This window comes from Ctenopharyngodon idella, chromosome 18 (assembly GCF_019924925.1).
Source record: "Ctenopharyngodon idella isolate HZGC_01 chromosome 18, HZGC01, whole genome shotgun sequence".
Classification (NCBI taxonomy): Eukaryota; Metazoa; Chordata; class Actinopteri; order Cypriniformes; family Xenocyprididae; genus Ctenopharyngodon; species Ctenopharyngodon idella.
Window position 1 is genome coordinate 30246231 of NC_067237.1, and position 25897 is coordinate 30272127.

The 25897-nt window shown below is 35.9% G+C and overlaps 1 protein-coding gene and 2 long non-coding RNA genes across 4 annotated transcripts in view; 2 read left to right on the top strand and 1 right to left on the bottom strand.

Moving 5' to 3' along the window:
- Nucleotides 1–4486, top strand: part of ppp6r2b (protein phosphatase 6, regulatory subunit 2b) — a 28351-nt gene extending 23865 nt beyond the window's left edge. Inside the window, exons 22-25 of the mRNA XM_051869614.1 lie at nt 211–362; nt 1109–1205; nt 3340–3464; nt 3547–4486. Coding sequence (XP_051725574.1) covers nt 211–362; nt 1109–1205; nt 3340–3464; nt 3547–3779 — 607 coding nt within the window. The 3' untranslated portion in view covers nt 3780–4486. The remainder of the gene's footprint in view (nt 1–210; nt 363–1108; nt 1206–3339; nt 3465–3546) is intronic.
- Nucleotides 188–25897, bottom strand: LOC127499383 (uncharacterized). Of its 2 annotated transcripts, XR_007926105.1 has the most exons (5): nt 25750–25897; nt 24706–24774; nt 3621–3775; nt 1097–1232; nt 188–331 (listed from the first exon to the last, which is right to left on the bottom strand). It is a non-coding gene; the product is annotated as an uncharacterized LOC127499383 (long non-coding RNA). The 2 variants fall into 2 exon arrangements; XR_007926104.1 differs by lacking the exons at nt 188–331; nt 1097–1232; nt 3621–3775 and adding an exon at nt 24175–24440.
- LOC127499384 (uncharacterized) lies at nt 18925–21442 on the top strand. The gene is made up of 2 exons (XR_007926106.1): nt 18925–19844; nt 20484–21442. It is a non-coding gene; the product is annotated as an uncharacterized LOC127499384 (long non-coding RNA).

The window sequence follows — 25897 nt, forward strand, 5'->3', positions numbered from 1 at the left end:
CATTGCAGTCAGCCAGGCTCATAGCCATTAATAAATCAGCACATTTCAAGTGAGAAAAAAAAACGTGAACATGCAAATTTAACATGAAATGAAAAAGTGACCCTATTTGACCCTCTATTCCAAGTCATACTGTGCACAATTTATTAGTGAACTTTATAAAAATGTAATAAATTCTCATTGAATATTCTGGTGATGTGTGTGTGTTGACAGAAAGAATAACAGTGTGCATATACTCCCGTCTGCTGAGGTCAAACCTTACCTGAAAGATCACTTCCTGTCCAGACGCATCACTGACATCGACCTTCTGACTCTCTCTGCCCTCCCGCACGGCCTAGACCAACAGGAGTGGATAGCAACAAACAGTGAGTAATTAAAAAAAAAAAAAAGAAGATATATATATATATATATATATATATATATATATATATATATACATATATATATATAAAATAAATTATATATTTTTTATTTTTATAAATTATAAATACTACTGACTAACCCCCAACCCAATCCCTACCATTACATTTATTATTGTTGCTATATATATATATATATATATATATATATATATATATATATATATATATATATATATATATATATATGTCCTCTCTGAGTCTGTATTATGAATATCATATATGTATATATATATATGATATTCATAATACAGACTCAGAGAGGACACAAGTGACTGTCATTTAGAGTTAAACAGTGATCACAAACATCTAAAAAATGACACTTAAAAGTGTCGTCTGAGTGAGCAAATCAGGGCTAAAACAATATAGTAGAGAGGAAAACATTTCAAATATTTCTTAACATATGTATAATGTTCAGTAATGCATGAGGAATGCTGGGAATGTGTTGGGCTAGGCTCACATAACTATAATGGCTGGTCTATAGTTTAACTTATTCTGACCAGGAACTACCCACTTAAAAAGGAAGAGACTATCTGATCAACATGTAAAATGACAAACACAGTTTGCTTCTGTATGTGACCAAACAACATAGTCCAGCATGATAATTCAGCAGTGGCTGTGGGTTTGTCAACTTATTTTTTGCTCTTTAAATGTGTAGATGTGAGTTAACTCAATCTTACCATCTTTTTCAGCGGTGTCATTTTTCCATCATACTACCCTGTTCTTCAGCGCTCTGTCTGATTACTGCACAACAACAAAGTGTCCAGCAGCCAAAAGCCCAGGAAACATGTGAGCAGAACACACACTTCCTTTCAGCTAGTTAAAAAAGAAAAATGTAAAGGGTTAGTTCACCCAAAAATGAAAGTTATCCCATGATTTACTCACCCTCAATCCATCCTAGGTGTATCTTCTTTCAGCCAAACACAATCGGAGATATATTTAAAAATATCCTTGCTCCTCCAAGGTTTATAATGGTTGTGAATAGGGGGACAACAGATTTTGAAGCAAAAAAAAAAAAAAAATGCATCCATCCATAATAAAAGTAATTAATACATCTCCAGGAAGTTAATAAAGGCCTTTTGAAGCAAAGTGATGGGTTTTTGAAAATTCAAATAACTAGCTTCCGGCGGACGACCATACGTATACTGCGCAAGTCAGCTTGCGCCAAATGAGTAATCCTCTGACGCTATGTATGACACAGGATGTTGGAGTAGACGCCTCTCATGGTTCAAACAAATAGGCATGTGCAACAAACTCAAGCTCCTCTTCAGTGGAAATCCTCTTCAGAAGGCTTTTATTAACCCCCTGTAGCCAAAATTTAGCCCCCCATTCACAACCATTATAAAGCTTGGAGCAGCAAGGATATTTTTTAAATATATCTTTTGTATTCGTCTGAAAGAATACACCTAAGATGGCTTAAGGGTGAGTAAATCATGGGATAATTTTCTAACTAACCCTTTAAGTCACATCTTGAATAAAGGCATAAAGTGAGACATACCAAAGACTATAGAATAACACAAGACAGGTCACTCGTATTGTTTTGAATGGGAGAAAGTGTAACGCGCAATATGGCGGAATAAGTCCCGCCTTCAAAATAAGAGCCAATCGCCGACCTGTAAAGTCATCGCGTCACTGCAGCGGCCGTTAGAAGCACCGGTTTCTATAGAAACAGTCAGACGCGCGCCTCAGAAATGAGGCACAAGAGACGCGCATTTAGGTCTGCGCATTAGCTTGATCCAGCCTAAATACTGTTTTTTTTTGTCATGATTTGAGCGTTTGGAAAAAAAATTTATGAGACAGTTGTTGTCAGATTTCAGTGGTGATTTCAAATATGAAATTTAATCGAAAGCTTGGCAAACAGCTTTGGAGAATTTGATGTTTCCCCATTCAAAGAGATAGGAGCTGCATGATGCCCAGGATGCCCGAGAGGCGTTTCAAAGATGGCCGCCGAGTGAAATGACTTGTCTTAAAGGGACTTTGGACATACATACCTTACAAAATGTTACCATGGTAACCATAGTTTAATAATGGTTAACGATACAAAATTACAACAGATTTACAGTTGTAGCTCTGTAGTCACTGTGGTATTTTGGTGGAATATGTACTGTCAAACAAAGGCAGGTGTTTTAATAGATTTCACAGTAAAATCAGTATTTTATAAAATATGTAATGCATTTTGGTAAATACAAAAATTTATAAAATACTGAAGGTTTTACTGTGAAATCAAAACAGGCAAAAATGACAGCTATATATATATATATATATATATATATATATACACACACACACACACACACACTCTCACACACACACTATAATAGTGTAAATAGTGTAAATAGTTTTGTTTTCTTCTACTTTTGTGCCTTATTTACTTTATAATTTACTTCTTAATACATTTTTCTATTCTAATTATATAATATTATATGATTATTGTTTATTTTTCTAAACAAATAATGTGGAGGAAATGTGCAACACTGTTGTGCTTATTATCGCTGATGAACTTTAATACGATTCGTCAAGCATGCATGCAGTTATCAACAGCCAATGATGACTATCAACAAACATGAATTCAGATAAAATAACAAGTAGCTTTGTTATCACAAAACAAACAATGACAGCAAAACACTATCAAGAATAGCACAAATATACAACTATATTCATGCTGTATTCAGATGTATTCATGCCGCAGTGCATGCTGCGAACCGAAATGCCAGCATGAATCTGTTGACATCACACTATTACAGTTAATATTTAAATATTCAAGAGATTATTGTGATAATAACAGATAATTATAGTGATTATATATGCTTACTGTGAATCACAGTAAATAGTAATTATCATAAACTATTTTATAGCATGGTTACCATTGCAATTTTAGTAAGGGATACTTCAAAATGAGTTGTTTATGTTTGTGTGTTTTCAGCTTGTATGAATGGACGGATGAACAGGGGAAGAAACTGAAGTGTTCGGCTCCAATCTACATCGACTACGCCACGTCCTACATCCAGGAGATTCTCGCAGATGAGCGTGTGTTTCCCACCAAGGCTGGTATGAAGAAGTTTAAAAAGTTTTACAGAGATCCTTAGCACCATGATCTGAAATGAGTGTGACTGTAAATGTGTGTGTTTAGGTTCATCATTCCCTCCTGGATTCATGTTCCTAATTCAAAAGGTCTTTGTGATGCTCTTCCGTACGCTGGCTCACCTGTTCAGCACTCATTACCAGGACGCAATCGCCGTGGAGTTACACCCGCACCTCAACACGCTCTTCACGCACTTCATCACCTTCAGCCACACGTTCAGACTGCTGGAACCCTCAGAGACGGCTCCAATCGATGAGCTTATCGCCTTGCTCGCACACTGAAACACATGGAGAGTAAACATGAGGTGCTCACCAAAGGGCACGTCATTAAGACCTTGAATCAAAATTCACAAATGTGATACTCTGTTGCTTCGTGGACCTAACTAACATGTGCACAAGACTGAAAGTACATAACAAATGCACTAGTTTGGATAGTAGAGTTTTTTTTTTAATGTTACATGAAGAATCCCTTCGATGTTTTGACCCAGTAGACCTAGAATGTGTCAATCAACTTCAGTTCAGACTGAGCTCTTACTGAACAGTGCAGCTGATCCCACACTGTGAGATTACAGTTGTGTTTTGGAAATTATGCCCACATTTCCTCTTGATGTGTTTGTCTGCCACATCAATTGAAGAAGAAAAAAATAGCTTTTCTAAAAGATACACTACCATTCAAAAGTTTATGGTCAGTATTTTTTTTAAAGAAAGAAATTATTATTTTTGTTCATTAAGGATGCATTAAAGTGACAGTCACTTCTATTAAAAAATTGCAAAATAATGTTCTTTTGAACTTTATATTAATCAAAGAATCCAGAAAATATTAAGCAGCACAACTGTTTTCAACATTGATAATAACTGATAATTATATGTTTCTTGAGCATAGTAGAATGATTTCTGAAGGATCATGTGACACTGAAGACTGGAGAATTGATGCTAAAAATTTTGCTTTGCCATCACAGGAATAAATTGCTTTTTTAAATATATTAAAACAGATTTTTAAAATGGTAATAACCTTTCACAATATTACTGTTTTAATGTATTTTTGAGACTTATTTAAAAAAAAATCTTACTGACCCAAAACTTTTAAACGGTTTTGAATGAAACACTTTGGCCCAGTTTCACAGACAGGGCTTAGACTAAGCCAGGATTAGGCCTTAGTTCAATTAGGACATATAAGTAGCTTTTATAAACGTGCCTTAGTTAAAAAAAAAAAACATTACTACTGTGTATCTTGAGACAAAACAATGGCACTGACATATTTTAAAATATGTCAGTGCAAGTTGCTTTCAGTTAAAACAGCTCAAGCATGACTTTTAGTCTGGAACTAGACTTAAGCCTTGTCTGTGAAACCATTTTGTCCATAATGCTTTTGGGACGGCCATGGACAGTCAAATGCTTCATTGTATTAGGTCCTAAGCAGATGCAATGTAATAATGCTACGAAAATACTTGTTTCCACGTAACCCTAACGTTAAAGGATTAGTCCACTTTCAAATAAAAATTTCCTGATAATTTACTCACCCCCATGTCATCCAAGATGTCCATGTCCTTCTTTCTTCAGTCGAAAAGAAATGAAGGTTTTTGATGAAAACATTCCAGGATTATTCTCTTTATAGTGGACTTCAATAGACTTCACTGTTGAAGGTCAAAATTACAGTTTCAGTGCAGCTTCAAAGGGCTTTAAACGATACTAGACGAGGAATAAGGGTCTTATCTATCGAAACGATCTGTCATTTTCTAAAAAAAAAATACAACTGTATATGCTTTATAAACACAAATGATCGCCTTGCAAGTGGTTCCGCCATTCCGCCTTCCGTATTCTTCAAAAAGCTTACGCTGAATGTCCTACACCTTCCCTATTCAACTTACGAACGAACGCGGCGCCAGTTCCGATTTTTCCGTAAGTAGAATAGGGAAAGTGTAGGACATACAGCGTAAGCGTTTTGAAGAATACGTAAGGTGGAATGGCGGAACCACTTGCAAGGCGATCATTTGTGTTTATAAAGCATATACAGTTGTATTTTTTTTAGAAAATGACCAATCGCTAGATAAGACCATTATTCCTCATCTGGTATCGTTTAAAGCCCTTTGAAGCTGCACTGAAACTGTAATTTTGACCTTCAACCGTTTGGAGACCATTGAAGTCCACTATAAGGAGAATAATCCTGGAATGTTTTCATCAAAAACCTTAATTTCTTTTTGACTGAAGAAAGAAGGACATGGTAATCTTGGATGACATGGGGGTGAGTAAATTATCAGGAAAATTTTATTTGAAAGTGGACTAATCCTTTAATAAGGCTATCATCTCCACCCTTACTTCCGGTCTGAGACATTTGGCCTTGGCGCGCCTGTCCTAAAACTGCCATGACGTTGTATAGCGCTGCAGCTGAAACAAGTGAAAGGACATTTTTTTTCGGTCGCATGGCAACTATTTCTTTCGCTCCGCCCACTCTTAAATCTCATTGGTCTGAAAACCCGCTACACGTACCTGAATATTAATCAAATATATCCGATTGGCTGCGCAGAATTTTCACTTCCGTTGTGGACCGACAGATTGACGTTTAAGTCGCTATATCCCATCTTGTCAGGACATGGTGTGAGACAGCAGAATTAAAACGTCATGTGCTGCAGTTGACCGCGTATTTATCATGACAAATGGTTCTGAATAATTCACAAACCTCATTTCACACATATCTCCTCTATTGACTCATTAATTGAGGTCATTATTTTGACTTGAATAATTACAATAATTGATTCACTTAAGACTCTTCTAAAATGATAATGTGAAGAGTATAACATGCAGCCATTATATGTTGATTGTCTTGTACAGTGCTGGTTTCTGCTGAATTATGTTGAAAAAGAGGAACAAGGAGGGAGAACAATTGTTTCTCCTCAATCCTGAGCATTCATAAATGAACAGCCCTGAGGATATCAGAAATATACACATGAATACCCACACAGCAGAGAGCTGGTCTGACTGGTTCCCAAAAGGAATTAGATCCACTTACACAAATATCACATTCAGCCATTGTCATGCATCAGTGTATTTATTACTGTCATTTTTAGCCTGTGAAAAGAATTTTAGTATAAAGGAACTGAATTTTGGGATAACAGACTGTTACATATTTCTCAAACACAAAATAGTATACTATTATATACTGTAAGTAAACATAGTATAGCCTACTGTACACTGCCCTGTTATTCAGTATGCAAAATGTTTTAAACAGCAGCATGCTAGACTGTTGTCACATGATCTAACCCTGTTACATGTTTGTAATTCCAGTGAGTGAATTAATATCAGCTATTTTGTATTTTCATTCCATGTGTGTAAAAATGTGTTCACGTTCAATCAAATAATGTGTAAAGAAAAAGACAAAGGCACGTTGCATTGTGGGATACTGCCCACATTTATGTTGTTCCATAAATGTTTGAAATAGCAAGAAATATAGTGTTACACACTACAGAGAAAATTCACATATTATACAAAGTATACACACAGTATACTACATTTCTTGCTATTTCAAATATTTATTTATAAATATTTTATACACGTTCACTCTGTACTGTACTTTTCACAGGTTTGATTTGAAATACCACACTACTCTTACTAAATAGTAGTAATATGATAGTATGCTATTCCAAATTCAAATATATGTGTCAAAGCATTGAGTAAACATAAATGTGTTTCTCCAGCAGGGGACAGCAAAGGGAAACTGTCATAGAAAAAGACTGTTTGCACCTGCTGAGTTATAGAGATTTAAAACACACTCACACACCTATTTAATCAAAAGACTCCACTCCAAAGGGCTGTTACGTTGTGAAACCTTGAGAAGCAGTGTTTGGATAAGAATTTGAAATAAAGCCCTTTGACCAATAAAACATCTCATAAATGCACAGATGTGATTGGTTGATTCTTCTTTCACTGGGCACCTGCTGATGAGCTGAGATTGGAGGAGTGAACAGGGTGAGAGGGTGTGCAAGTACAGTAAAGTACAGTAGCTGTGATCACTAGACTGCGGTGTCTCAGTCCAGTAAAGCACTTAGCCCTTGGTTTTTTCGAGTACGCAAGCGCATACGCACAGTCAAAGGTACAGCCTTGCAAAGTATACTTCACTTGACTCGTACGGGTACACAGGCGAGGGTACAAATGAGGGTATTCTAACCTCTTCGAACAATCTGTCATCTATATAGGCCTCCATTGTTGCTGTAGTTTGCATGTGTTCTGGTCTGCAGGGTTGCCAGGTTTTCACACCAAAACCTCAATTGCTCCTCAAAACTAGCCCAATCGCATTTCAAGCGGGGTCCCACGGTAAAAATCACGTTCCGGGGGTAAAATCTGCGTTTTTGGCGGGGATCTCCTGGTGACATTTGCATTCCAGGGGCTAAATATCACGTTATTTGGGGTCTATTCAACCCACGGACATGAAAAACAACCCGCAGCAACAGTGGAAAAGTAGCCCAATTCCGCGGGAAAACCGTGGACTTGGCAACACTGCTGGTCTGTTCTGTTTATGCAGATTTTCTTCAACTACCTTGTGCGGTTGCCACCTTGTGGTTAAACTAATTACTGCAAAAAAAATTTAAATGCGCATGTGCGACCAGTTACAAAAATTTGCGTCACACGCACTGTACGCTGACCCTCGCGTACGCATAAAAAGTACAGTATACTTTGGGTTTTACGGTCATTCCATATTGGCCAAAAGTGATGTCCAGAGGGGATATTTGGCCCTACAAGTTCAACTACATCAAAATATGAGTAAAATAATACTTTATTTCAAATATTTAAAATATAGGGGAAGAACAAAACACTAAACTTGGTTGGTATTTATCTGACAAAATTATTTGGCAAAAAAGGCAAACTACAGCTACAGGTTTTATTTTACTATGCAAAAAAAAAACGCATAGAAAAACAAAAAGCTTACAGGAAAAAAGCATATATTGACTACAAAAAAAATTAAAACAAAAAACAAAAACAAAAAACAAGAAACTGAACAAAACTGAAATTGAACAATCATTTTTGAGTGCTATTCACTTGTCTTTACTCAGTGCTGTAGAAAGGGGTCAAAACTGATGTTGCTCCTTGGTTGCCACAATTTTATAATAGATAAAGTTAATCTAACATGTCTAATGTTTCAAAAACGAAAAAAAAAAAAAAAAAAAAAAAACTCATCTGGGGTGAAAATGGAAAAACTATCACTAAGACAAGATGAATCGAGCTCTCAACTGCATTTAATTTGGCACAATATACCACTTGAATTCTACAATATGTTTTTAATAAGATTATAGTAATACTGTGGTGAGTTTCTTATTATAGTGGATGATACTTTAATGAATAATGAAGAGAAGAGAGACACTTGGACACACACAAATATACACTTACACACACACGCAGGCTGCTCTGTCTGAGTGAACTGAGGCATGAATGCAAACGTATCCTGTTGCTGTCTGACGCAGAACAACACTCACACACACGCACACGCACACACACACACTTGTTTTGCTATCTTAGTGAGGACATTCCATAGGCGTAATGGTTTTTATACTGTACAAACTGTACATTCTTTCCCCCTACACTACCCCTACCTCTAAACCTACCCATCACAGAAAACATTATGCATTTTTACATTTTTAATAAAACATTGTTTAATATGTTTTTAAAGCTATTTTAAATATGAGGACTCATGAAATGTCCTCATATTTCATGTTTACGTCATAATACCAGTGTAATACCCATGTCATTATACAAATTTGTGTCCTCATAAATCATGAAAAGAAGCACACATGCACACACACGCACGCACACGCACACACACGCACACACACACACACACACACACACACACACACACACACACACACACACACACACACACGGCATCTGTAGAAATAGAACCAGACCAAGGGCTAATGCTAAAAGAGAGTTTGTTTGTTTGTACTGAAAATAAAAGCTACAAAAGTAACAAATAATGCAAAAAAAAAAAAAAATTCAATACACTATAAAGACAATTTTCCTTTTCCAAATAATGAGACACCCACAGTTTATGACATCATTTATGAGACTGAGATGTAATAAACATCCTAAGCTGTTAAACACAGATGTGTGCCTCTGAACACACTGACACAAAACCTGACCTTTATAACACTGCGTTATAAAAACACACTCCTGCAAAAAACAAAACAAAACAAAAAAACACACCCGTTTAGTGCTGTTATTCAATTTATACAGTTGCTTCAATAATCACACTAAGGTCAAAGTATAAAAATGACAACAGATCTATAGTATTGATCAACAGCAAAGACCCTAAAACACATAGCATTAGTAATCACACACACATACACACACACACACACACACACACACAGAGGTTTCCATGTTTTGTGGTGACTTTCCATAGACATAATAATTTTTATCCTGTACAAACTGTATATTCTATCCCCTAACCCTACCCCTATCCCTAAATCTACCCATCACAGAAAACTTTCTGCATTTTTACATTTTCAAAAAACTTCATTTTGTATAATTTATAAGCTCTATTCCTCATAGGAACCAAAAATGAACTACCAAAAAGTTTATTACTATCCTTGTGGTGACATTTGGTCCCCATAATAGGGAATACCATGTAGAGGTACACACACACAGAGAGAGAGAGAGAGAGAGAGAGAGAGAGAGAGAGAGAGAGTCTGTTCTGTGACTGACTCTCATTAACATTAACCGAACTGTTGTTAATGCTCTCTAAAATCCTCTTTAAAAGGGCACAGGACACAGCGAGCTCGATTAAACTAAACACACTTCTTATATTGTCTCTGACCTTTAAAATAAGCCACTATGTCACACCTGACAGCACAATAATATTTTTATATCATGACACAGTATAAAGGCTTGAAGCTAAACACTTAAAGACCCCCTGTGGAGTTTTTAATGTTGTTTATGTGTCTATGTGGTGTTTTAACATGCTTTAAGACAAACCATGTGCAAAGCCAACACCATTGCTGAATATTTTCTGTTTAAAACTGCAGTGATCTAAAGACAATTTCAAAAACAGTTTCAAATCGCTGGTGTTTGTGACGTCACAAACTACCTCGTAACCAATCACTTCTACATGCCGGCGGGCTTTAGCATATCATTAACCATGACTGCTGACGAAGGGGAATCTCAAGAAAATATATATCCCAGTACATTTTCTATTGATATGCCAAAATCGGGTAGATTTAGCAATGTAGCGGGTGTATGATGTATATTACGATGTTATGGTGAACTATATGTCTTTCTTCACTGACATTCTGAGTTGTTCAAAGCGTTTCTAAGGATACTGACATTTAGAAGGCAGCTGTCTGACTCAGATGGCGAATGGGAACATGGTTTGTAGCATTAGCTACATATTCATAGATCCGCATATATTAAATTAAGCAAGGGTGTAGAGCTACATTCAGGCTATTTTAAGACATGAAGAATTTTTTTTGTCACAGGAAAAAATGTTTAAATATGTCATTTTGGTGATCAAAGGTGAGTTTTAAGAGATAAAATTATTGATTACAGGGGGACTTTAAAATTTAGAAACAATATTTCTAGCGTTCCTATAAATGAGCCTTATGTTCCTATACTATACTTGCAAAAAAAAAAAAAAAAAAAAAAAAAAAAAATATATATATATATATATATATAATTAAAAAAGTGCAGAGGAGAATTTAAAACATATTTTAAAAGTCAAATCCTTCCATAAATAAATAAATAAATAAAAAGGCAATTTATATTAAATATATCCTCCCAAAATTATACAGTATATTTAATACATATTTATTTTAGTAATATATTTCATGTAGTATTTATTAAATATTACTTCAGTATATTGTGCATAATAGGCCTACATATGGCAAATTATAAAAAATACACATTTTATTCAAATGTTACCACAACATTATATCCTATATAAAACGATAAAATATTATACTTATTATATCATTCAACCTTAAGTCATATATTTATAAACTATTTAGACAAATTTTATTCAGCATTTTATTCATCAAGCTCACCATAGTTTTAAGATTTAAATAGGCCTAAATAATATCAAGTGTTAAAAGAACTAGTAGCCTAATATAAATATAAAGCTTTATCAAATTATGATAGTATAGACTTATCTGTGCATGTTTGTTAATGAGATAAAAATAGCCTACAATACACTGTACCAATACCGTTATACATATTAAATTAATATTAGCATATTGGCCACACCCCCAGTTATTTTGGTATGACAGAAAACACTAAAGAACGTGCTCTTTAAAACAAGAAATACTGTATTAATAAAAAACACGGTCCATATTGTGATGGGAAATGAATTGGTGGCTCTAAAAGGGGGATATTTATTCATAAAAATGATAACCAAGTCTGAACTGCAGCATGTAGAGTGTCCGTTATCCCGTGTCTCCTCCCTCTCAGTATTTAAGAATCTGCTCCATCCATGAGAGACTGACGTTTTCTGAGTCGTGAGGGTTTCTCCAGCCACATAAATCAAAGTCCTTCACTCACAGGACGCGATCTCAACAGTCTTATACACACTCCGTGATAATGGGAACTGAAGGGGATACATCGGTATCCTCTTCATACTAGAGTGTATTTTAAAGTATGAAGTTAAGCTTCTTCTCTCTTTAAACCTAACTTATCATTAAATAGCCTATAACTTTACTTATCTGACGAACTTTGTAAGTAGCCTAAATGACTGTCTCTTCTGTTCTCCTCCACAGCTGCGCGTCTCTATCAGAGCTGAGGAACATCTTTTCAACATCATTCAGTCGGACTGTTGAGGACAACACGCTCCTATCATGAAATCACTGCTGCTCGTGTGTGTGTTTCTGCTGCCTCTGCAAACACTCGCGCTGCCGCTGCGCAACAGGTGAGAGACGCGCGGGACACCGGCGCCGCCCGGTCACTTGTGACGCTATCATCATCATGATCAATCGTCCATGCTATTAATATTATAGTCGATGTCCTGCGTGTTTAATATCATGATCACTATCCTGAGGTTTGAAAAGGTTCGTTTAGAGCTCGTGCGCGTTAGTTGTATGCAAATGTATTTGTATTAACGCTGTTAACATTAGTAAATAAATTAACTTATGTGAGCAATATATTTACATCATTTAATGTTTTATTAAACAATTGTTCATGTAAGTTCAGAGTGCATAACTAATGTTAACAGAAACATCTTGTGATTTTTAAAATGTATTAGTAAATGTTGAAATTAATTTTAATTAGATTAATAAATGCTGTAGGTGTATTGTTCATTAGTTCACATTAACTAATGTTAACAAATGAAACTTCACTGTTACCAGTAATCTTATAGCCTATAAACAGACAATGAAAACATTATATAGATTACTAAAGTTAAAGTTTAAGTGTGTAGACTATATTCATGACAAGCCATTTTAACATCCATAACTTAAAGGAAACTAGTATCTGTATCTTTTTAGATAGTCCGAAAGCTAAATAAATAAGCTTTCCATTGATGTATGGTTTGTTAGGATAGGACAATATTTGGCTGAGATACAACTATTTGGAATCTGAAGGGTGCAAAAAAAAATTCTAAATATTGAGAAAATCGCCTTTAAAGATGTCCAAATTAAGACCTTAGCAATGCATATCCACTCACAAAACTAATTTTTTGATATATTTACGGTAGGAAATTTACAAAATATCTTCAAGGAACATGATCTTTACTTAATATCCTAATGATTTTTAGCATAAAAGAAAAATCGATCATTTTGACCCATACAATGTATTGTTGGCTCTTGCTACAAATACACCCGTACGACTTATGACTGGTTTTGTGGTCCAGGGTCACATTTATTAGTAATACTTATTTTTAATTGCTTGCTTTTTTCTTCAATTTCACTATACTATTCAAAAAAATATAGGAAGCAACTTGTAACAAGTAGGCCCATTACAAAATGTTATGTACAATTGTCATAGATACTATAGTGTCTCATAAGTAAAAAGCTGAATAGATAGTTTTATACATAGTTACATACTATACATAATTGCTGTGACGTGACTATATACTATTACCTACCTAATGTACTAATGAATAAGAACAAGTGAATAATTGAATAGTCACATTTAGTATCTAAAGAATTGGTATTAGAGAAATTGTTAGTTTGACGTTAGTTAGATGTTAAAATGGCTTGCCACGTGTCAGAGAGAGAGAGAGAGAGAGAGAGAGAGAGAGAGAGAGAGAGAGAGAGAGAGAGAGAGAGAGAGAGAGAGTGTGAGTGTAGGTGTGACCTGTAGTTCTCCATGAGATAGTATGTGTCACTTGACTGTCTGTATTTGGCACAGAGTGCGCAAGAGAGACGTGCCACCTGTAACGTAGTTTCTCAGATTTCCCCATCGTGACTGCTTAGTCATGACATGGATCGGGTTATTTCTAACTCTGACTTGCAACATGCAACATGAAAGATCCTTCAACACAATCCACATACCTCCTAAAGTTTTGCATTAAATTGCATTACTTTTGGTACTTAATACATCCACAAAAAAGCACAACACAGTCACTTAAAAGTAGTTGCTAAAATGTCTAGATTTCAAAAAAGCTCTACCATATTTGTTAACAGGTGTTACTTGGTTTTATTTACTTGTATCACTTCACAGGCTGGTTTGGGTTTTGTAATGATGCCAATTTGTGATCTCAGAGCCTGACTGAACACAATCTCAGCGGCTCCTCCTCCTGGTGGGTTGAGGCACAAGTCTGTGGCCTTCAAAAGTGAAACAAGGTTACAGAATAAATGTGAACGCGCAGTGTGTGCCTAATGTGAGAAAAGGTCAACAGACCGTGTGAGGTCACAAACAATCAGTGATTTAGGACTTTAATGTTCAACTGGAAATTAAATCCTCTTTTGGTCACACACTCACACAAGGGCATAATGAATTTATGTAAGGTGGATTTAAGCAGTTTCCCCCCAAATTAGCCCCTCTAGCTCTGTTTTTAAAAATGTGCTTCTCAGTGAGTGGATTCCAACATCATTCTTAACAGTTTGTTAGATTAAGATGGATATTTGTGCATGATAACATCACTCTTTCAGACCCCATGCGGGGCACTAATGTGGGAACACTTCTCAACAATCTTTCTCTCTCTCAACCTAAAACTTTCAGACTTCCTCCTCCTAGTCTTCCACAAAGCAGAATAAAACATCACAATACGTCTCCTCTTCTTCCTCTGTCTCTCCTCTATAATCCAAGAGACACTTCACCTAGTTGTCTTCCATAGTCACAGACCTGTGTCTGTGTGTGTGTGTGTGTGTGTGTGTGTGTGTGTGTGTGATCTAACACCTGAGACTGAAATGTATGAATGGAGCAGTGAAACAGTAGGACTTTAGCTTTGGGCAGAGGCTTAGAAGGGCTTATGCTGGGACAGGGTGATTGAGTAACCGTGCTGGGCTGCTGCTCTCCCGACCGATTTCAATTCAGAAGATCTTTATGATGCAGCAGAGGATTTTCTTATCTAATCATGCAACTGCAACAAAGGATGTTTAACAAATTAAGATAAGAAGCCGGATTTCATCACGCTAATACAAACAAAACTAATTACAAAGTGCATGGAAAAGAAAGTGTGAAAGAAAATTTTAAACGTGAATAATGCTTACCTGTGCAAAAGTTGCCACCACCAGGGTTGTGAGCCATTCAGTATTTAACTGAGAATGCCTTTGAATTCCTGAATTTTAATTAAATTTGAATTTTGCCATCAAACAGGAATGCAGATTTTAATTTTCAAAGTAGATTTGAAAAGAAATTAAATTTAAAAAAATCAGATAGACTGATAGACAGATAGAACGACAGACTGATAGAACGTCAGACATACGAACGATAGATAGCTAGACAGACAGAACAACAGACAGAGACAGAACGACAAATAGAACGACAGACAGACATATAGAAAGACAGACAGAGACAGAACGACAGAGACAGAATGACATACAGAGACAGAACGACAAATAGAACGAGACAGACAGACAGAACGACAGACAGAGACAGAATGACAAATAGGACAAGACAGACAGACAGAACGACAGACAGAGACAGAACGACAAATAGAATGACAGACAGACAGAACGACAGAGAGACAGAACGACAAATAGAATGACAGACAGACAGAAAGAACGACAGACAGAGACAGAACGACAAATAGAACGACAGACAGACAGAACGACAGACAGAGACATATAGAACGACAGACAGAGACAGAACGACAAATAGAACGAGACAGACAGAACGACAGAGACAGAACGACAGAGACAGAACGACAAATAGAACGACAGACAGACAGAACGACAGACAGACAGACATATAGAACGACAGACATATAGAACGACAGACAGAACGAACGAACGACAGACAGACAGACAGAACGACAGACAGACAGACAGAACGACAGACAGAACGACAGCTAGAACGACAGCTAGAACGACAGACAGCTAGAACGACAGACAGCTAGAACGACAGACAGACAGAACAACAGACAGAACGAGACAGAATGACAGACAGAACGACAGACAGAACGACAGACAGATAGACAGTAAGAACAACAGACAGAACTACAGACAGACAGCTAGAACGACAGACAGAACGACAGACAGACAGACAGACAGACAGACACAGACCAACAGACAGACAGCTAGAACGACAGACAGACAGACCAACAGACAGACAGCTAGAACGAAGACAGACAGAACGACAGACAGAACGAGACAGAACGACAGACAGACAGCTAGAAAGACAGACAGACAGATAGAACGACAGACAGACCAACAGACAGACAGCTAGAACGACAAACAGCTAGAACGACAGACAGACAGAATGACAGACAGAACGACAGACAGCTAGAACGACAGACAGCTAGATAGACAGAACGACAAAGAACGACAGACAGATAGATAGATTTAGACTGATGGTGACCTTTCACAAGAGGAAGAAAGTAGTTGTGTGTTGCACTGAAAGCAGTGTGTGCAGTGCATGCTAAATGAGGAGTTTGTTTTGGAAACTCCAATGACTCCAGGCCTGTTCAGTCTTTCCTACATTGGCCTACGTTTAATTATACGTGGGAGCAAGTGGGAGTCCAACAAACACACACAGACCTGTACTGAACCTGAGCCCCGGCAGTCCCACATCTCCGGTTCTGCTAACAGACCCACTATACTGCTCCAACACTCCAGCTATTCAGGCACTGCCCTCAGTGGTGCTCATGCAGTAGAAGCGAGTTTCATTTGATCAAAATTACAGTAAAAAGGTAATATTATTAAATGTTAGTACAAATTAAAAGAACTTTTTTTTCTATTTTAATACATTTTAAAATGTAATTCCTGTGATGCAAAGCTGAATTTTCAGCATCATTACTAGAAATCTAGCAATCATAACAGCAACATTATTTAGAAATCATTCTAATATTGCTGCCCAATTTCTTATTATTAACCATGTTAAAAACAGTTGTACAGCTTAATATTTTTGTGAAACCTTGATATTCAACCTTGTTGTTGAAAACTATAAAAGTAATTTCTTAAAAAAAATATATATATAGTGTACAGAAATCTAACGGGTAATGTATTATTGACCTCAAACCAAGAGCTAAACAAAGGTTTACACTGGACTTATGTTATAACCATTTAAATGCTCCTTACGACCGGAAACTGCTGAAAGACACAGTGATCGAAACAAGTGATTTTGTACATGTGTGTGTTATATTACCGCAAGTCCAGACTAATCCTGTTCAGAAACATTCTGGTTAGGATTAGAATAAGGCTAAAGTGTTGCCCTATATCCCCCACTAATGCACAACATAAACAGCCTATAGACTCACAGCCTATAACACCAGTGAGAATTGCACATACATAGAGATACTCAGGTTCCATGCTTACTAAAGTTTGTTAAACAACGTTAAATATAAAAAATAAACTAAATATCAGAAACTTTACCATATTAAAAAAGCCATACAAAAGAATACAAATAAATACACATACATACATACAGATTTCTGTACACTGAAGACTGGAGTAATGATGCTAAAAATTTAACTTTGCATCACAGGAATAAATTACATTTTAAAATGTATTAAAATAGTAAAAAAGTTATTTTAATTTGTAATATAAATAAAATAGAAATACTGGAAAACTGCATCAAACATTTTCTAAAAAAAAAAAATCTCAAATAATCTCCTTCATCTGCAAGTTTGGCAGGCATGTAAAACGCTACCAGGAGCATGATGGGTATTGGTGCCAGTTTATTTATGAGCAAGAAAACACAAAGCACAAGTCAAAGGTGACTTTGTTTGCACCTTTCAGAGAACTGGTACATCTAAATGAAATGCTTTCTCAAAGACCTGACTTTCCAAACAATGGAAAACATTGTGACTCTGTGACGCTTTTAAAACATTGATTCGTTTGAGCGATCCAACATGTGAGCGTCTGGTTCAACCAATACCAAAGGGATTACCTGTCTGGCTGAACAATGGCAGATGTTTGGAAAATTCATTTGGGGAAAAAAAAAAAAAAAAAAAAAAAAAGACAGAAATGATAAACCTCACCTTGAAGAACTAAAACTCTCTTACGAATAAAATAAGTAAATTAATAGCAAATATAGTACCCAAAACTGCCACGGAATTCCATCATGACAGTGAAACAATCCTCAGTCTATTTATTTTTAACCCCTCTTTCTCTTTTCTCCGATTTTACTGATATTCTAACAAAAAACTAGTTCTCTGAATGTCTGCTGAGAGCCAGACAGAAGACAGGGAAGAGTAGCAAGTGAAGGAGTGTGTGTCCTAGAGTGAGGGAATATTAGTGCATGCCACAGATAACTCGGACTACAGCCAGAGAAACACTTGATTAATAACAGGCTTCAAATACTGGTCTTAATGCTGCCAAGCCTCTAATTTAACACTAAAGGGACAGTCAAACTACGCCAACTTCTATGTGAAAGTCTGAATGATGTATTTAAATAGATTTGGTTAGGGCATGCATGTGCTCCACTGGTGGTCAACCAAATTATTTCTCTTTCTCTCACCAGATTGAGTTTTCCAAGTAAGCCTGGGAAGCTTCCAGAAACAGGAGGTGGTATTGCCAAGGAAACCATCACCATTCCTTCAATAGCTTCGAGTGCCGGGGCAAGAGAGCGCCGTGCGGTCTGGAGGGCCCTTCTGCATAAAGGACCCTTGTCGAGACAGATCTACACACCAGCCAATCAAAACAGTAGCGCTCAGGGACATTTCCGGGAGCGTCGGCATGTTCACAGAGGGTCACGTGGTCGCCCGCAGGGTCAGCTGATGCGTGTGGGATGCGTTCTCGGTACTTGCCAGGTACAGAACCTCAGCCATCGTCTCTACCAGCTGAACAGCCAAAGCGGACGCCAAGAGTCACCAATCAATCCCAGAAGTCCACACAGTTATGGATAAGAATATGATTGACACTTAAAACCTTTCCAAAAATGTGACAGAAGACCACAGATATCAACAGGCAACAAACTCAACAACTGGAGTGATCAATTTACGGGCTCCTTTCATGAGAATTCAAATTCTCTTGAGCTTTTAAAATAAAAAATGTACCATGTAAACACACTGTAAGTTTAAGAACTGAGAACTGAGCCACAAAAATTACTCGTTGTGAACTGCTGAAACTCACGCCATCTAGATGAAAACATTAACATACGGTATGATCACCAACATTTACATGCAAACGTCTATTTATATGTTCAGAATCTTGGCCTGGCCATTCATAAGGAGTAATAAAAGAAGAAGATGTAAGAAACTATATCACTACTACTCCTAAACACTAGACTAACGATAAGTGTAAAATGAGGGAAAGTTTGACAAAGCTTGAGCTGTTCCTGACTGGATATAACTCCTAATGCTCTGTAAATAGGTCTGAAGGATCTCAAGAAATGAGTGGAGATTTTTTGAACATCTGAACAATTTGAGTGCCATATTTCAGCACAGATTGTTTAGTGAATCTTACTAATGTCTTAAAGTAGTGCAACTTTGCAAAGAGGCTGATTCTGAAGGATGGAGCAGCGTAAACAATATTGAAGCCAACAGAAAACACTACAAAAAAACCCTTGGTGGAACTCAGGGAAGAGAGAGAAAAAAAAAAAAAAGAAAAAAAAAGGTATCTAGAAAGAATCTTTGCCGCTATGTTTGTCGCCGAGTTGTTTCCCACTTTTATACTTCATGCCCTCCTGTAATGAAGCGATTTGCACTTTCATTATCTTTACAGTAATCCCGCACTGTTTGAGAAGATTGTCGTCACTTTCTCGGTCCTTCTGACCTGAGACAAATCGCCCTTGACTGAGCCAACTAAAGCCGAACAGAGCTTCAACGTGAGCATCTTAAGAGAAAACATCCTGCATTTGAACACTTAATCTATGCTTAAATATCTATGAATTTCTCTGCATTAGATAAAATATCAAACCAAGTGGTGTTTATTTAAAAGAAAGATAGCATAAGCACAAAAAGATAGTTTTAAATGACAGAAATAACTGTTTAAATTGAAGACAAAATGTTTTGTATGCTATCTAGTTGCCAAACAATAGTGGAACATGTTTATAGTTTAAGGAACAATTCAAAAGGAAGTATGTAATTATTTAGTCACCCTCATGGCCCAAACCCGATCACCTATGTGACATGTAATGGTCGATGATTATTGGTCATGTCACAGTGACATTAATCTTGAAGTGTTGCATCTAAAGGCCACATATTTTAAAAGACATGGACAGTAAAGGGCTATTTTCTCAGTGAGTAACAATTCAAGTTGTTTAAATGCAATTAAAATTAAATTAAAAGAACCACACAAGTTGGTTAAAATTGTAAAAATGCTTCAGAAAGTTCAGTTAGTTATGAGAAAAGCTCAGTATTTGCTTGCAGATACCATTCGGTTTGATATTTTGTCATCTTATTCTATGAAATTTTGAAATTTATTGCCACTAGCGTCACCAAAAGTAATAACTGTTTTTAAACAGGTTTCTGGAACACTCCTCCCATCAGCCATGAACTGGACAATCGGATAGTCCCGCCCCAAACTTACACCATTGGTTGAGATGCTACAAGCGTCACAGACTCACACTGTTTACACTCTTCGGGGAAATAAAACTCTTACTTATAGCCGTCTCTGCGCTAGGACTTGAGAAAGTATTTTCACTTCGAAAAATTACACATAGCTGCTTTAAGTGTCTACATACCTTTTGGGACCACTGTATATTCCCATTTAAACTTTTAAAATGTCAAATCTTCATCCATAAAGCTCTCAAACTTTCAACACTGTCTGATCGTGTACGTTGCACATGCCAGTCTCACAACATAAAATCACAGATGACATCTTTAAACACCACTCTCTGGCCAAACAAGGAAGCGCACACACACACACACACACACACACACACACACACACACACACACACACACGCACGTTTGTTTTTGTGAATTGCGGGGACATTCCATAGGAGTAATGGTTTTTATGCTGTACAAACCGTATTTTCTATTGCCCTACACTACCCCTACCCCTAAACCTACCCATCACAGAAAACTGTGCACATTTTTACTTTCTCAAAAAAAACAAAAAACAAAAAACTCATTCTGTATGATTTATAAGTCTCTTGAAAAATGTGGACATGGGGTAATGTCCTCATAAGTCACCCTCTCCTTGTAATACCCATGTCATACCCATGTCATTATGTCTGCTATCCTCATGTTCACATTTAGGTCAAATGCTACTATTAAACATAAAGCACTTTAAAAGCGACATGATTGATCACCTTTAATGTCATTGACTTGAATGGAAGAGATGCTATTTAATTCTAAGTTAACAAATGCTTTTGAGGTGTAAATGTTTTACAAGAGTATAATGGTTGAATGTTTGTAGTTATGAGTTACTGCTGTATTTTAATGTAATTTATCTGTGTCAATAAACAAATGAAAATGCTTATTGTTTCCTTTGTTAGTATCATGTGGGCAGCTGTAATAGAATGCAAACACAGAGAAGCACAGATCATTCATTACCACTGTGACCTTCTGTGTCAGAGTAACATAAGTGAGATACATTTGGAGTCAGATTTTATTTTATTTTTTTTAATTTTTTAATATCTTCTGCTTACCAAGGCTGCATTTATTTGATAAAAAAAATACAGTAAAACAGCAATATTTTACATTTTAAAATAACTTTTCTATTTGAATATATTTTAAAATGTAATTTATTCCTGTGATGCAAAGCTGAATTTTCAGTATCATTTCTCCAGTCTTCAGTGTCACATGATCCTTCAGAAATCATTCTAATATGCTGATTTGCTGCTCAAGAAACAATTATCATCAATGTTAAAAACAGTTTTTTTGTGTAAACTGTGATACTATTTTCAGGAATCTATTACTAATTAATACTTTTATTCTGCCAGGATACATTCTTTTGTAACATTATAAATGTCTTTACTGTCACTTTTGATCAAATTAATGCATCCTGGCTGAATAAAAGTATTAATTATTAAGTCATCTGGGTATTGTCTGCCTGCTGTTACTAATACTGAGTTTTCAGACATACTATTTATTTGACATATACTGCTTTTTACTTAATGGACTTAAGGCTTATAATACTGTATATATCTCTTACTTAAATGGAGACCCCTTCTTTACAACATTCTCCTTACGTTAACCCAGAACACACACAGAATTTTTATATGTAGCTAGTTAAAAATTACTCTAGCCTATCCCTAAACCACACCCTAACCCTGACAGAAAACTTTCTGTATTTTTACAATAATAATAATAAAAAATATATTATTAAAAATGAGAGGTGGTATTAACGTTAAGTGGCTTGGCATCTTGCGCACAAAAGCCATTGGCACATTGGTTGTCACTGGCATGTGCCACGCTGATGGATTGCGTCATTTGCCACTGACATTGTTGGGGAGCATGCCGCCACAGGTTGTGGCACCTCCAAAAAACATAGTGACACATGCCACTGTCTGCCAGAGCATTATGTAAATGGTGTAACAGATGCAATTAAAGGCAGAACGACATTTAATTAATAAGTTGCTTTCAAACATAGGGTTTATTAGATCCCAGAGTTAATTTTTACAACAACCAGTAGGCTTCTCCCTGTGTTTAATATCTGCCTCGTTGCCCGTTCTATGTATTTACATTTATTATTATAAGTATTTTTGGTAACACTTTACATTAAGGTTCCCTTTGTAAAGGGTTTATAAAGGTGTTTGTTAATGAGTAATAAGTCATTTACAAATGCATTATAAATCATTAATAATGCAGTTATAACTGCATAAATAAAAAGGGCGACTTTAATGCAATACCTGCCAAATAGTGAGCCAAATAGTATTTATGCTTAATAAATGTATTTATTAACACTTATTTAACTCAAAACCAGATTTCTGGTTTATTTCATGATGCAGCAAAAATTGACTATCATAATTAGACTGAAGGGTATTGTATTTGTGCTTTTCTTATTAATATCTCATGACTGCCACTTGTCTTATTATGTTGCTTACCAGAAGTTTCTGTCTTACCCACTATTTGGCAGGTATTGCATTAAAGTTGCCCTTTTTATTCATGCAGTTATAACTGCATTATTAATGATTTATAATGCATTTGTAAATGGCTTATTACTCATTAACAAACACCTTTATAAACCCTTTACAAAGGGAACCTTAATGTAAAGTGTTACCGTATTTTTTTTTTTAGAATTTGTAGAATATATTTAAATACATATTGTAAACAGCCAGTTGTTTTTGATAACTCAACACATTTTTCTATTTGTGTAGGATTGACAGTTTTGCTGTGTCATTTGTAATTATAAAAGATATTCATATTGGTGGCCACAACTAAAAAAGTGAAACGTTCTAATTAAAGTGGTACCAACTAGCAGGGGTATGTGCCATCACAAACTGACACTTGTCAAGCAGGTACTTCATATAATTTAAACTAGCATTAGTGTAAATGCCACAAAACATTATAAAGTGACACCTACCATTCTGAAATGCATTATGAAAACTGGCACCAACCATTCAGAAGTGTGCTGGACCTTGACACCGACTCTTCAGAGTAATGTCAGTCTGTAGAAACTGGATGTCTATTATAATGTGGCTACAGCAAGTCAAATATTTCAACAAAACTTTCAGGCATCTCCAGAAGAAATGCATGTTCACACTGAAAAAAATTATTACGTAATTCCATAAAATTAATTGTGAAATATTAAAGTCATAGATGAGAACCACTAACCACATATTAAATTATAGGCCTATCTATATTAATTTAGATTAATATCAGACTCTGATTATTTGCTTTTGTTTTTGCTACTGTCTAAATCACAAACAAATAACAAATACACCACCCGTGGATCTTCCTCAAGTTTTGGTTTATCTTGCGCTGTCCAATATTAAACTTACTTATACTGTCCTCTACCAGCGTGCATGCAGCAATAATGGTTTACAGTAACGTATTCGACTGTTAATGTGGTATATATAGATTTATTCTGTGTGTTTCCTAGAATGGGCAGTTTGCTGTTCAACAAATAGTAGCACTGGTATTACACAACACTCAGTGGCACATGCCACTCAAATACAGATGTGCCACAAACTGACTACATGTTTGAAAAATATTACCAATTTGTAAATATGTTGAATTTATTTATTTAAAAAAAAAAAAAAAACACTAAATTAAGGAATTTATTTAGGATTCTGTGTCACAATTACATCAGTATAACTGCTCAACTCATCTGTCAGTCACTACTGGAGGTGCCACAAAATACTGCGACATGTCAGTAGCACATGATGCAATCCATCAGCACGTCACAAGTTTTAGTGGCAGATGCCAATGAAAACTGGACGTGCCACCAGATGTGCCACTAAGCGCAGCAGCATGTGCCAATGGCTTCTGTGCGTAAGATGCCATGCCACTTACCGCAACTGGAGAAAACACTGAAATGCAAACACAGAATATTACGCAAATCTGCAATAATTAAATGTTAAATTACACAAACATACTTTATGTATTTAATCTCAATTAACCAGTGTCTTTGTTGCTGACATTCGATAACCCAATTCAACCACACAAAAGAAACAACACATTAATTTCCATACGACTAACTAAGCAATGCAATTAGTACTTTTATAGGGTCTAATGCAATATTATTATGTATTACTTTTAAAAAGTAACTTTCCCCAACACTGCTTAAAGAGGTACCTTTATTCTGATGGCAAGACATCCATTCAGGAGAGTTTTAAGTTAGACTGCCATCTGCTGGCTTCAGACCTGAAACGTTACACAAAGTTAGAGCAAACTTGCACAGAAACTGTGAAAAATACAAAAAGAAATACATTAAAAATCCAACAAATTGGATTGGTTTTAAATTTTAAATGTTCTGAAAGCGATTTCAACAGTTTTTGCTACTAAATTAGACTAAATTTTTTAGAGCTAGATAGTATAGTTATAATGTCTACCAACTAGGCCATTTAATAATAACATTTAATTAAGAGCCCTATTTAATCCACCTCTATAACAGCATGACCAAATGTGTCAAAAATGTCAAAACATCAAATATTTCAGCCAAAAATGAAGAAGAGAATGAAATGTGTCAGAATGAGTGTATGTGTTTAGATGTCAGAATGAGTGTATGTGTCAGTATTGCAGTTTATCTGCTTCTTTTTAACTTTAGACTGTGTACTCGTTACATGTGGCCTAGTACCAGACACATCACAGACTCATCCACAAACTATCAGCCAATAAAAAACAGGGGTGTAACCTACTGTAAACAAAACACTCACACACACACACACACACACACACACACACACACACACACATGTTGGGTTTCCATTTTGTATAGGGACTTTCCAAAAACATTATGATTTTTATACTGAACAAACTGTATATTCTATTTTCTAACCCTAACCTACCTATTACAGAAAACTTTCTGCCTTTACATTTTCAAAAAACATTCTCTATGACTTATAAGCTGTTTTCATGTGGACCAAAAAACGTACGCACAAGATCAAATATTCCTGGTATTACTGTCATTGTGGGGACATTTTGTTCTCAGATTTATTGTGTTGATTGATGTCAAAAATACAATTACAATCACTAAAATAAACTAAAACTTACTGTAAAAATAAATGTTAAACAAAGCCATATTGTGTAATGTAGCAAAACGACACTAAAACAAAATTCAATAAAACACTAAAAAATGTATTGTATAATATAATGTAAAATATAAATTATTTAAATTACCATTGAATCAAATGCCCCTGGTCACTGTAATGGTACAAAATATCCCAGTACTGAGTACTGTCACTCAAACATGTACATGTACACACACATGCACATGTACATGTACACACATTCACACACGTATGCACACTGATGAACCACTGGAAAC